Below are 14,457 nucleotides of genomic sequence, written 5' to 3'. Positions count from 1 at the left end.
ACGTTTTCCCTCAGGCCTTCGGGGCCTCCCTCGCCGACGCCGGCCGGGCTCTCCGCAGCCGCCCCTCGCCTCACACGCCGGCCGGCGGCCGCAGGAGCTCCAAGGCCGCGGCCCAGCTCCCCTCAGCACCACAACTCCCTCAGAGGCCGCCTCCCCCCGTTCTAGACGCTTCCGCGCCCCCCGCCACCGCGGCGGCTCTTCCGCCCTCCGCCCCCTCCCGCCGCGCTCCGCCCCCTCCCGCATGCGCGTTGCGGCCCTGGCGGCGGCGGCCGGGGCGGGGCGGCGGCGGCCCCCACCGCGCAGGCGCGCAGGGCCCGGCTGGGGGGCTGTTCCGTCGCCGCGCCTCCCCGCCCGCCGGGGCGCATGCGCGGGCCGGCGGCGCTGGGGTTCCTTGTCTGCGCCCCCCCTCCCGGCGCCCGCGCAGGCGCAGAGCGGTAACGGAGGGGGCGGTCGGGCGCGTTCCGTTGGCAGCAGCCGGTTCCTGTCAGCGGCGGCGGCGGGTGGCGGCGGTGCCCGGTCCCCGACGGCGAGCGGAGTCCCCCCCCGCCCGGCCTGGCCCGACCCAGCCCGATTGGCGGCCCCGACGTGCGGAGCGCCGCGCTCTCGCCTGCCGGTGTCTCCCCTCCCCACCCCGGGGCGGCGGAGGCAGCAGCGCCCCCCTCCCGGCCCGGCCCCCCCCTCCTCCCGCCGCCCCCCTCGCCCCTGCCGGGCCGCGGAGCTGCGATGCCCTCGGACTTCATCTCTCTGCTCAGCGCCGACCTCGACCTCGAGTCCCCCAAGTCCCTCTACTCCAAGGGTGAGTGTGGCACCGGGCCGGGGAGGCGGGGCCGCGCCGGGGGGGAAGGGGGGGGGGGGGGGGGAGCCGTGCCCGCGCCGTTAACCGTCGCTAACGGCCGGCCCCGCCGCCGCCCGGGCCCGCACCTCGGGCCGCCCCCCTCATCTTCCTCCTGGGGCCGGCGGGGAGCTTCGCCCGCCCTGAGGGCCCCCCCCTCCCGCCGCCGGCGGCCTGCGGGCCGCGCCGGGATGCTCGGGCCGCCGTGGCCCCGCCGCGAGGGGCCCCCGCGGTCGGCGCTGGGGCCGAGCCCGGCTCCCCCGGCCGCATTCCTGGCCCGGCCGCCGCGGCCTCAAGAATGTGTCCCGACAGGTTCCTGCGCTGCGGGGCCCGGCGGCGGCCCCCGCGGGAGCGGCACCGCGGCGGGGGGCTGCGCGGCCCCGCCGCAAGGCTCCATCCCTCCCTCCCTTCATCCATCCATCCATACATCCAACCATCCATCCATCCCTCCCCGCCTGCCGGTGCCGGGCCGGGAATGCGGCCGCGGCCCCGCTCGCCGCCCTGTTTACCGCGCATCCGCAGGGATGCGGGCCGAGCCCCCCCCCCCCGCCCCCCGGAGCTGCCCGGGAGGCGAACGCTTCCCGCGGCCGGGAGTTGGGAACGTGAAGTAACGGGGCACCGGGAATACGGGCGGCTGGAGATTTCCCGAAAGACGCTTGTTAACTTTCTCGGGGAAAAAAAAAAGGGCTTTCGGTGGAACAACCAGCCTCGGAGAGGACAGGAGTGCTCTGATTTGGGGTAGAAACTGGCAAAGAGCCCCAGAAGCGGAGGTTTTCAGCAGGGCGGTGGGTGACGGTACCGGGGAGGTGAGAGCATCTCCGGGGCTGAGCTCCCTCCCCTGGGGTCTGGGGGGGGCAGCGGGGGGGGACGACACGGCATCTCTGGGGGGTGGGAAGCGGACACCAAGAGAGAACGTTGGGAATGTTGAAAGTAAACGAACCGAACGCCTGTTTTCATAATACCTGAATTTTAGCTTTGACAAGTGTACGGTAATGAGGTGATGTATATTAGGACAAATGCTGTCCTGAGTTAAGGGCACAAGTTAAGTCGTTTTCTCTTATGTAAAGGACTTGGAAGTCACTACTAATAGTTTGTTGAACGTATCCACCCATAGTACAGCAGGGGGGAAGGCAATTTTGGGGGTGTATGACAAAAGAAATGGAAAGTCATTTATTATCCTGAAGTGAAGGTAGCTGATCAGAGTTTAATATTGTTACAGGGAAGATTAAACCTGTTTAGAATTTTTGGAGCTAATTGTAATATGTTCCTTAACTCTGAGTTGTGTGTCTCTAGGGCTGAAACTAAAAGAAATAAAAAGCACACCTTTAAAGCTCTCAAACTGCCCAAAGGCATTGTCTCACTGTTTAGAGATCTTAAAATTATCACCAGTTTATAACAGTTTGCAAATTTTTTAAAATATCTTACTATGGAGGTTTAAGGCTCTCCTGTTATCTTAGACATACGTATTCTAGTTGGTTTCAGTCCTAGTGAGGGCAATAGAAGGGAAAGTATTTTGAAACAGGGCAGCTGTAGTTAAAAAATACAGGTGATAAAACACCATCAAAATTATCATTTATTGTACTGGAAATTGGAAAAGTGTGCACTGTTAAAGTAATTTGTAAAATACTTAAAATAAAGAGGTTCCATTAAGTTGCAAAATTTCAAGGACTCCTGCTTACTTGGCAGAACTTTTGAACTCGCCAATCTTAGTGTGAATTCTCAGAATCATTAGTTTTTTGGTTTTTTTTTATATTTAATGGAATGGTTGAGTGTCTGTTCCAGGTAGGAAAAGGCGCTCACACTGATTAATCAAGAGTGTATTATTTTCCTTTCTGGTGGCATTGATGAGGGTTCAGAGCTAAACAAGGTTCAGGGAAGGATGTGTGATGCTTAGGAGTGGCCATAATGAGCTTTTTGATCCAAACAAGGTGGGATATGATAGAGGTGTATAAAGCAGTGAATGCTTATAAAGAGGTTAAAGCAAGGCTTGCTTTTCATATTTTGTCATAATAAAAGATCAAAGAGATATTAAGTTGAAATGCAATTCAGTTTAAATTAAAATTTAGAATACATGAATATACTTTCACAAAATGAATAATTAAGTGATCCTCTTTGCTGTGAAGTGTATTAGTATGATTTTTAGCTGGACTTAGGAAAAAGTTATCTGTTGTGGTTTTTTGATTAGTTAGAACACACTTCGGTGCACCTTTTTTTTTTTTTTTTTTTTTTTTTTTCCCTAGATAGATAGATACAGATAAACTTATCCTGTGGAGAAATCCTCTGGATCAGAGTATGAGTACAACTGATGAGATAAAGGAAAAGGTCTGAACACAGTGAGAAAGCCACAAATATGCATTTGCGATGAGGGTGTGTTAGGAGCATGTAGTTTCTCATAACTGCTCTCCTTTTAGAAATACAGCTACCCCGCAGTTTGGAATTCAGCTCGCAGATTGAATTGGGGCCAGTAACTTTTCCTCTGAATTGCATTCCTGTGTGCGCGTCGGGATAGTTGCGGTTTAATGATACCGGTCTCCTAAGTCTGTCGATGGTGATCACTGTGGTGCTTTGGAAATACAAAGATTATGGCAGGGAGAGAAGCTGCAAGATTGGGGTGGTCTTGGGAGTAACTGAGGTTTTCTAACATACAAACTTTAGTTTATAGAAATTAAAGTGGAAGAATATTAGTTTACTGATTAAAATGTACTTGCCTGTTCTTAAAAGTGAAATTAGATTTGAAAACCCAGTCAATCAAGATGTAGCTTACGCTAGTGCAGTTTTTTTTATGGGATAGTTCATCCCGTTCTCTGCACAGACCGAGTTATGTTGTCAGTCTGTCTCTGTGCTATATGTTAAACTCTTGGCTTGCACGGGCATTTTGCTTCAGATTTTTGTTTTCATATTCCTTTAAAAACGTTAAGCCAAACTTCTAAAAGCACACAGATCTAAGGAGAAACGGCAATACAAAGGGAGAGTCATTAATTTAAAATTTGGTCTGATAATTCTGTTATTTCTTTTTGTTTATGCGTAGCTTGGGAAAGAGGGTACTTTGAGTATCTAAATACTTTATCTTCCAGTTTTTTCCCTTGTAGGTGTGGTTTCATGAGCTGGTCCAGCCAGTATGAATTCCCACTTGCTGAGTTAAAGCAGTCTCGTCCCCTGTCTTTTCCTTGCTGTCCTGCTCATGCCAGTGCTTATGTGGCCACGCAGTGAACTGGATTGGAGAACCGATCACATTAAAATTAACTCAGCTTTTCTCTTCTTCCTTCTCACCCTGCTCCGCAACAAAAAAAAGGAAAAGGGGAAGAGAAATGTTGATTTTTAACCAGGTGAGTGTCCTGGTCATGTTTGCTGTGGGTCTTCGTGAATGGCTTGTGCTGACTCAAGGAAAGGACATGCGAAAACTAGCAGTACGGAAGGGTGGGACTGTTTCTTTCAGCAGCAGTGCCAGCTTATATTGGCTTAAAATGATAGTGAAACTGTACTTAAGTTGCAGGCCTCTGGAATATGACTGGTTATAGCTCTTAAAAATAAAAGAAATGCAAAGGGTTGATTCCAAGGCTTGTTGCTGAAGCTCATCCCCACAGCTCCAGAGGAACTAACTAGTGCTAAGGATGAAAACCTGTCGTCTTACGTATAATCAATGTTAAAAAAGGGTATATGCTTTGTAACTATTGTAGAAGGATGGTATCTTCTAATAATAAGATAATAGAGATATACAAAATTGTATGCATTTTTGAATGCTGAAAATATTTAGATTTAATTCTCATCTTTACATAACATACTGTCCTTCTTGAAATAAAACAACCCAAATGTGCATACAAATTAGTAATGTAGTAGAAAAATCACTGGAGCATAAAACCTAAAACCTTGAGGCGAGTTGTTCTGTGGCTGAATATCATATGCAACATTCAAATATAGCGAAGTTAGCTATTCGTTGTAAACAGGCAGAGGTGAAAAACTGTGATTAAAGTAGTTCATCAAATGTCAGGTACTAAATCTGGACTGATTAAATGTGTGATTCATTTAGCTAATACATTCATTTGAACAATTAAGAAGTAACAATGTGTGTAGTAATAAAGTTGCATTTTTGCATTGCAGCAGGTATGATCAGAACTTTTTATCACATATCCAGCCCCCCCTGCCCTTGATTTTGCTTTACGCAGCTGAATAACTGTAAAACTGAGACTTTCTGGAACTTCGAAATGACAAGAAAAATGTTAGTAGTCTCCTAAATAGCTCTTTTGCCCTAAAAATGTCATATAGTCAAACCTCAATTTTGCTCTGTGCTTAAATGTTAAATGACAGTAATCTACTTGTGTTCACTGAGAATTGTTGATACAACATGTGGTTTTGGGGGATTTTCTTTTTTCCTACTAGAACTTTTTTATTTCCATTGTCCGAGGGATAACTAGTAAGACAGTGGCTGAATTATCAAAGAGGGATGGAACAGATGCTGTGTAAAAATAGTAAGAGCCTACTTTTAGTTTTGAACTTTAGAACCAGTACTAGCAGTTTTTAGGAATAGAAATAATACTCTAGTTTCTTTTTTGTAATAATACTTAGCTTCTTTTTGTGGCTCATAGAAGGTGCCATGCTGGCCAAGCAGCACTGAGTGTTATGTGAGGGACAGACTCCATCCATCCATCCATCCATCCATCCATCCATCCATCCATCCATCTGCTACAGCTCTTCCAGCTGCCCCTGGGACATTCTGACTTAAGTCATCCGAAATGGATTCTAGCAAAGTTCCTTAAATTCTGTGTCAGCCTTGGAAATGTCCGTTTCTATTTTGAATCTTACTAGTTTATTGGCTTTAAAAACAAAACTATGGAATATGTTGCTGCAAGATGATTGTGTGGTGCTGGGTGTAGGGAGGAGGATTTTGAATTCACAGCTTTTCACGCTGTAATTTGAATATTCCGGTGACAGAGATGTTTAAACAGACCCTTTTTCCTGCTGTCTGTTCTCGCCCATGTACTGTTCTCTGACTTGTGCCAGCACGATTGTTTTTTGTGGCTGCAAGATGAATGGGATTGGGAAACCAATCTAGAATACTGTACTTTTGATAGGATTTTCTAACATTTTTCTGCTCCTTGTTCTAGTTTGCTGTGCAGCTGCACAAGTAGTGGTGTCAAGACAAGAAAAGGGGTATCGAGGACTGGGATTAAATGGTGGAGGAGGCAGCAGATGAGATAGAACTGCTAAAGTGGCTCTGCCACAGAAAGAAGTGCTCCTCATGTTGAGCCTTCTGTTGCATTTGCTGTGCCTGTACTCTTGTGCCGAGACCAGGAAAGCCGGGCTGCCTGCCTGGGCTGGTTTCCTGGGAATCAGCGAGGGAATCCATTTCTGGAGCTCGGGAAGCTGAGCAGGACGCCGGGCAACTCTCCTGCTGCAGGTGTGGATGGAAGAGTGTGAGATTGTGTTTCTGCTGTAGGTTCTCCTTTGCTGCCTGTTTGTATCCCAGTGTGAATATTTTCATTGTCAATTTTACTAATCTTGGATACTTTACATAGTTCTATGGAAGTTGTAGATTTTTTTCCTTTTAGTGAATCTCCATAGTTTGCCCAATTCTCTTGTCCCATTTTAATTTAGATATTCAAAGAAACCATAATTGGAGACAAAACAGTTCAATCCCCTGGAAGAGTTTGAATATTGCAATGAGGAGCCTGAATTGGACTTGATTTAGTGAGACCTCAGCGTGAGCATGGCAAGTGTCGCAGTGATCTGTTTCACAAGGAAATGGGCTCTGGTGCTTTGTCAGCTGGGGCTGCTGAAGCCTGCAGGCTGGCAGTGTGTGGTTCCCTGCCATCAGATGTGTTGGGTTCAGACTTCTTCCACTTGCAAAGTCAAATGGGTACGTTTTATTATGTCGTCTTTTAATTCAGCAATGTTGGAGGGCTCTCAGGGACCCAGAGGTTGGAAAACTGCTTTACGTTATTGTGCAGGTATTTCTGACTGCGGATGTGCTTTAGAGGAAGACACTCTTTCCCAATAGGCTTTCTACCCACCGTAGTGTTTCTTTATTTGGCTCTTCGCGTTCTTCTTTGCTGCGAGGTTATGCCACTCAGCATCCCGTATATTTTGTTTGGTTCTGGAAAGTTCTCTATGCAGTTTTGACACTTGCTCTAATCGAGATCTGAGCATCTTTAGAATATGAAAATATTAGGAGTCAAGAGTATTTACGTTCAGTTAGTTCGGGACCTGCATATTTGAAATCCGTTATAGCTTCTCATAAGGGGAATCCATAGGATGCTGCTCGTTAGTGTAGTCAAGAAGTAAATTTTTTTTATCATATGTTTCCCAGACTGTGGGTTAAGACTTTTCAATTTTAATAAAGCATCTGATCGTTGTTTATAAATTTTCAACAGAATAGTTACTTTTTGTTGCAGTCTTGTCTAAAAATGGTTGTCAGGCACACCCTTGATATGATTTTTTGCACCGGTACACAGATTACTTAGTTTTATGTGGAAATGTACTTCTTTTGTGTTGGAGAAGATGGAAGAGAGTAATGCTTTCTTTTATACAAAAAGGCAATGGCCTGAGCTCACTTTGAGGTTTAGATATGCTGGTAAACCCTAGCAGAAGGTGATGAGTGGCCAAAGTGCAGGTGAAGTAAGGTATGTGGTCATGTCTGTCCAATTTATCACCTTTATTATCTTCTCTGTGCTTATGTAAAGAGTAGACCGATGAGGTTGAATATTCAGACAAATTCTGGCTTTCTCGTCAGCAAGTACAGAAATTATTTTAGGAACTCACCGAGATGAACTCTCAGATCTAACTTTGAACTGTGTTGTAACAGTGGATTTTAATGGGCGCATAGTAAAATCTTAAGTAACAGCTATTTCCAAAAGCATGCAGTACTTCAGCAGTGTTTGAAATGTAAATGCTCGACATCAGTTACGTTCTGTTATTAACTCGTGTAGTTCCGAGTGATCTATGTGGTGAATATCACTGCACCAGAGTAAGAGGAATGTTTTCACTATTTACATAAATATGCTCTGAAGAATCGTTCTCCAGTTCCCCTTGATTAATTGTCCCTCCAGCAATTGGAAAAGTTTTACGGTTGCTTTGTAAATAATTAGAAAGAATTTGGGGTCACCTTACAAAGTTTATAAAACTGATGCACTATGCCAAAGTAGTGCAAAGTTTTGATGCTGAAAGCAGATTTGAGTTGTGGTGAAGTTCAGGCTGTTTAGCAAACAAAAGGAAGATGGATAGCAGTTCACATTAATGCCCAGACAAGATGAAACATATAGGAAAGAAAGAGATATAAAGACAGTAATAAAAAGTTTTCAAATGTTGGAGTTCCACTCCTGTTCAGAAAAAACTGACATTACAAACCAGTTGTTTCAGTCTCTCATTGTCTAGAGGCCTGATTTTTTTTTTTTTTTTTTTTTTTTAAAATTTTGGATGGATTCACTCAGCAGAAGAATCTGATAGTTTTGATAGTAGCGCTGCAGAGTGTTTGGAAAATAATAAGCTGCAGAGTTCAGTAGCTTCTATTAACTATGACAGTTTATATTTTCTTGTGCATAAGGGAACGTGACCTACTAATATGACTATTAACTGATCGTGGTCATGCAGGCTGCTTTGTAAAGTGGGGCAGGACGATGTGAGTTATAAGTGACAACCTGCCTCCATTAAAATTACATCCCACTTCCCTCAGTGCCTGTTCTCGGAGAGCGTTGGTGGCAGCAGCGTCTCCTGAGCTGCAGGCCGTAGCAGAGCTCGTGCCGAGCAGCGCCGCACATCTACGTTTGAGTAACACGAGTCCCACTAACAGCGCGTTTCACAATTCGGGTATGTCTGCCTTTGCAGTCAGGTTCATTTGTATGTATGTGCGCACATGCTTAATTATTTGGGGTGTAACAGGAGTATCTAGAATCTCACTCAGTTCTTTTCTGACTCTTGATTAGTTTTTTTTTGATTCAGCAAGAAATTCCACAGTTCAGTTGTAGACTTGAACTATTTCTTGTCTTCCATTTAAAGTTTATTCTTTAAAGTTTAGTATAAGGAATGACGGGGTCTCCCTAGTTTAAAATAATTGAGTATGGGTTTGTTTCTTAGGGGGTAAAAAGGTGGTTTAGGTTGGAATATGTATTCCTGTTAAAGCAGATTGACTGAGGAATTTATAATTACAGTTCCTGATAGTCATTGTTATATCTCATAAGTAACCGCTACAGACCCCAGGAATCTGTTTTAGGTTAAACTTCTGAAAACAATCCGATGTCCCAGTTGTGCAGGGGCTGGGAGAGGAGCAGCGTGAGTACTTGTGGAGGCCGTGCCAGTTCCAGTCACACAGTCGTTGAGGTTGGCAGGGACCTCTTGAGATCATCTAATCCAACCTCCCTGCTCGAGCTGCGCCAGCTGGAGCAGTTCGCCTGGGACCATGTCCTGTTGGGCTTTGACTGGCCAGTCTGTGCCAGTGTTTGGCTACCTTCATGGTTAAGGTAATTAAGATGGAATTTAATGTGTTTGAATTGGTGCTCGTTGCCTCTTGTCCTGTCACTGGACGCCACTGAGAAGAGCTGCTCATTCCCTCCCATCGGGTATTTCTACACATAAAATCCCCTGAGCCTTCTCTTCTCCAGGCTGAACGGCCCCTGCTCTCTCAGGCTCTCCTTGTGTGAAAGGCGCTCTGTGCCCTTTGTCCTCATAGCCCTAAATGCATGTCAGTTTGAGTTCTGAACAACTTTTACTATTGTTGGGACGTTTGTGAGTCCCCACATCAGAAATTCTCATGTCTAGTGTTATGTTGCAGTCATTTTCTTATTGGGGTACTAAGTCATATTTTTCCTTTTGGATGTAGCTGTTTATTTGCCTGAAATCTAGGAAATGTACTCTGAGATTTTGTATCCTATTAGCAGTTTTGCTGAGGACACCTACCAGGTTCAAAGCCTATTGGGAGACAGGACAGCCATGTTGCTCCCTTAAGAAAGGGGGTTACACTTATTTATCAAGAGCATGTTCCTTTGGAAGTGACTTTCTGGGCATTCCTGGAGTTCTGTGCTCCAGGCACACTCAGCGTGTTCAGCAGTTTTAAACTCTTCTCTGCATTTGTTAGTGGTAGAGAAAGAACTTCCATCATCTCTTGACTGTAAGTATGTTTGTGTGAGTGGGATTAGTGCCCTTCTCAGCCTGTATTCAATTGGGAATAAATCTTATTTTGTTTTTCTTTTAGGGCATCTGAATTCTAGACGGGGCCATCTGCCTCGCCTTGAAACTTGAACCGCACCTGGAATGGAGTTGCTCTTTAATCAGAGGGGGAAATCATTTGGTTTTTTATTCTGTGGCCTGAAAGGATTCAGTTTAAGCTTCAGTAATTCAGTTAAGTTAAGCTGGCCCTTAAGTAAAAGGTGCTTTTGGAGGTGTGGTAGCAAGGAAGGGATTATATTGTTTAGAGTAAATTTAAGTACTCCTGGCTGTGCAGGTATTTCAGTACACTAATACAATAGCAAAAGAATTTATACAGGAAGATTAATACCTTTCTGCACCTGAGCCGAGGAATCTGCAGGCTTTATTTTTACTGAATTCAGGTTCTAGACATAGAGGAAAGAGAGCTGAAGGTACTCTGGGTGTTTGAAACAAGCACTTTCTATAGTGGGATACTAGTTATTTGTTGAAGAAACTCCGAGTACAAGTTTTCTTCCCCCCCTTAGAAGTCCAGTAAGGAAAGACAGTTTAATCGAGCTGAAGAGATCTTTAAGTAGAACAACATATGACTTCTGAGAAGCTGGTCATAGCAGACTCTTAATAGCTCGGTTTATTGAGGCATGGGGTGGGATAGTCTTAGACAAGGGATGTTGGAATCCCCAAAAGCTTTTGACAGGTATGCTGCATCCATCCAGATACGATCTTTATCTGCACGCTTGCCAGTTATCCCCATGAACTCTAACCCTCAGTGGACTTATCTTCTGTTATATTGTCTGTCCTTGAATCAATGTACAGCTTTAGCATATACAGGGTGTTGCACAATTGAACTGTAGATACAAAACTGAAAAATATTTGAGTGGAGGGGATAGAGGAGGAAAGCTATTAACTTTATAGCACAGACAAATTTTCGGGATTTCAGAGATAGAAGACAGTCAATGCAATGACCAGGCAGCAGTTTCAAACAGAAGATAGAGGGTTGGGGTGTGTTTTTTTTTTTTTTTGTCATCTTTTTTCTGTACATCATTGACTTGTGGAAACAACTGACAGATATTTTGGGAGGTAAAAGGATAAGTGATTCAAGAAGCTGTTAGATTTGTGGAGGATATATGTATTTAGGGAAGGCTGTAAACTAGGGAGATAGTCTGTAGCCGCTTGTCAGAATTTGGAAGGTATTCTAAGAGAAATGCTTTTTTAAACTTGCTGGCTCTTGTAAACCTTTCCCTTTAGTTTGCTGCTAACAGAGAAAAGATATGGGCTAATCAATATTTAGTTTGATTTGTTACGACCATCCTTAAGTTTTACATAACTTGGCAGTTCCAGAGCAGTTATGCCACTGACTCCTTCCTCGCTGCTCTCCCTCTGATTCCAGTGCGGTTTTAGCTCTGTAGTACAGAAAGGAATCTTTTATCCGCGTTCTGCCGTTCAATGGTTGGCTTAGGTTCCCACTTGTCTACTGAGAGTCATGTGTGAACATATTTGGAGAAGAACTTGCTTAATAGTTTCAAAACCTGTTTTTACAAACAACTCACATCTTTCTTCCCTTGAGGAATTCCTTCTAGGTGCAGTATTTATCACACAGGTTTGCCCGTGGTTGAGTGCATGCCTCATTAGTGGCATCGACCTTTATCTGCAGTCTAAGGGAGGCTCGGCGTGTCTCAGCAGCGCTGCTGGTTGGGCAGAACAAAAGGCTCCTGAACGTAGAGCCTGGGGTGGAACTGTAGCACCTAGTGCTTGGTGAGAGCTGGCTTTGAACAAATGCTGTCCGTAACATGCCTCTGCTATATCATCCAGGCTCACTAAAAAAGATTTTACTTAGAATCTTCTTTTTCTCTTTCCTCTTTTTTCCCCCGATTTCCAGCACGAGCGTGTTCAGAGTAGCTGCTGTTGGTGCTAAACGTGACAGAAAACTGAGCGGGCAATCTGGGACTCGTGTGCCGTGCTCCGAGATGCCTTGTGACTCAATGAAATGTGTGTGAAGCATCCAGGCTGTCTCTCATTACTTTCTGTGGTTTTTAACATTGCTGTAGTTTTACCTCCTTATCTGTGTATCTTGCAATACCAGGGAGAGAAGTTGGAGAGATACAAGCATCGCGGGGTCCATCACTTTAACGCAACACGTCTCTTTCATGTACTTGATTAGTCAGTTTATTAGAAGTGGTGTTACAGATGTCAGGCTTTCAGCAGAGCTTTCTTTTAACTGTGCCAAGGAGTATTGTTTGTTAAACATTACTTCATGTTTGTTTTTAAAAATTATGTTTATCATCAAACATAGTAGTTGAATTATAAGTAGAAACGAAAATGATGGTAGGAAGTGTAAATATTTCTCAGTTTTGAGAAAAGAAAATACCTTTTTGTGTCAGTATCTCACTAAAATGAGTAAAAGGTGGGAGGCGTGAAGATGGTTTGTGGGCTCAAGGGGCTAGACGTCATGCTAGGAGTTACTAGGACATGTCAAGTGTCCTGAACATAGCCTCTACCCCAGGTTTATAAGAAAATACTCAATCCGAGAGGTGGTTGCAATGTGTTGAAAGTCTATCTGAATACCTGTATGCTTTTATTCTTCAAGGTCAAATATCGTGGTATAGCCTCAAAAGAAAAAAGTGCATATAATTTTCGTTGCTGGTGTTGCGTTTCTTGTTCTACAGCAAATGTAAGAGATGGCAAAAATAACCCCACTGGAAAAAACTGTGCAAACCTGAAAAGACTGAGAAACGTTGTTCTGAGACAATAGTAAATTGAGGGTCAGGTGGACTTCTGTGTGTCTCTGAACCATCTCGTGGCATGGTGCGTTGCACCTAAGGAACCAGCATAACTGGCTGGAGCGCCTGATTACCTCTATGTTTCTGGTGAACTTTGATTTTGAAACAATAGCAGTGTTTAAAGTGGTTGATAAATAGCTATTATTAATATTCTTTAGTCATACTGTATTTGGATTTCTTTGAGCATTTGAGAAATGAAGTCTTTGTAGTGACAGAATGTGAAGATAGGGAGAAAACCAACTATGCTTAAAATTCAGTTTATTATAGAATCACAAATAAAGAAATACCATTGTTGTAACAACAGTATATAACAGCAGAATGAGGCTGTTTGAATTCCTTAATTGAATTTTCATACCTATCATATTTGGATTCTTTCCAAACATAAGCTTAGCTCAGTTTCCTGCATGCTGGAAGATTAAAACATGGCAACATTGGATTTATTTGTTTTTAATTCTTAAGGCATTGTGAACAGATTGGTTATTTTTTTTACACCACCACCCCCCACCCCCACCCCCCCCCCCCGCCATTTTGGGAGAAATGTGCATCTTTATATACTACTCAGATGTAGTAAAGCCTTTATGTTGCTGAAGTGTTTAACTGTTTAGCCGAGCGATACCCTGTTGTGTTCTTACATCTGCAGTTCTGTCAGTCTCCACTTGCTCTGCCTTGTCCGCTGTGTATTTTAGTAGTAGCATTTGAGTTCTTGGGGTTTCGTCTGGAGTTTACAACTGCATAGGACAGACTTTTCAGTAAGTCATTACTGGTCCGTTTCTTGAAGTGACAATTACTAAATAACGTTGTTCTCTCTTTGAGATGTGTAAAATTGGATGCAAACAAGACACAGGATTTATACTGTCTATCTACATTTATAAAAGTACTCTTTGAGCTGTGAATGGGGATGACTGAAACACAGCCAGGAAAGCTTTATTTGATATTTGGATGAATGCCATAAATAGAATTTGGCCAACACATGCCTTTGTCAGTTGTTGAAATTCAACTTTAAAAGGATTAATTTCTCAACCCTACCCTGCTGTGCAGAATCCTGAATATTGAGATTAACAGCTTTTCTGAAGGTTAGTGGCATACTGCAGTAACTGATTTTTGTTCAGTTATGAACTACTTGCAAAGTGATCTTTTTAATACTGGCATTTTTGGTACTAATGCTTGTTCTTTAAAAAATGCAAGAAACAACTTTTAGCTTTAATTTTTATTTTTAAGTACAAGAAATAATATTACAGTTGTGATAAAATTTTAATGACTTTAGTGGTTAATAATATATTACTGATCATCTTTCTTTAAAATAGGAGTGGCTGTCCTTCAGCAAACTCTTCTCTCTTTGTCACTAACGTATTATAATGTGCGTTTCGGTGTTGGAGTAGCAGCATTTGCTGGCAGGATTTGGATTTGACAGTGTCGAGTGTTGCGTCATCGACACAGAGTGCTCGGATCCTCTGCCGATTCTTCAGCGTGGAGCTGCACCAACAGAAACTTTTTAATCATAAAGTTCTCTAGTGCAGGCAGAACGACGGCATCTGCCTTTCCCCTGTGTGCTCACGAATCATGTTGATTTAGGGTTTGCTGCTTTTGTCTAAAGCCAGAGGGAACTGGAAGGAAGATTTTCTGTTTGGCTGTGTAAAACATCCTTGTATACACTGCAGTTTCTTTGAAAACCTGCCACTGTTGCTGTAGCAGCAATATAGTTCTGCCAGTATT

The 14,457-nt window shown here is 44.1% G+C and overlaps 1 protein-coding gene across 2 annotated transcripts in view; it reads left to right on the top strand.

Annotated features, from left to right (window-relative positions):
* Nucleotides 1–446: 446 nt before the first annotated feature.
* The window catches only part of NFAT5 (nuclear factor of activated T cells 5), a 68,939-nt gene continuing 54,928 nt past the window's right edge, over nt 447–14,457 (top strand). Inside the window, exon 1 of one of the 2 annotated variants that reach the window (XM_074582609.1) lies at nt 447–796. In XM_074582609.1, coding sequence (XP_074438710.1) covers nt 724–796 — 73 coding nt within the window. In that variant the 5' untranslated portion in view covers nt 447–723. The remainder of the gene's footprint in view (nt 797–14,457) is intronic. The other variant, XM_074582607.1, reaches the window with a different exon arrangement.

Source organism: Larus michahellis, chromosome 4, assembly GCF_964199755.1.
Source record: "Larus michahellis chromosome 4, bLarMic1.1, whole genome shotgun sequence".
NCBI lineage: Eukaryota > Metazoa > Chordata > Aves > Charadriiformes > Laridae > Larus > Larus michahellis.
Note: the sequence above shows the minus strand (reverse complement) of the source record. Positions and strands in the feature narration are given on the sequence as shown.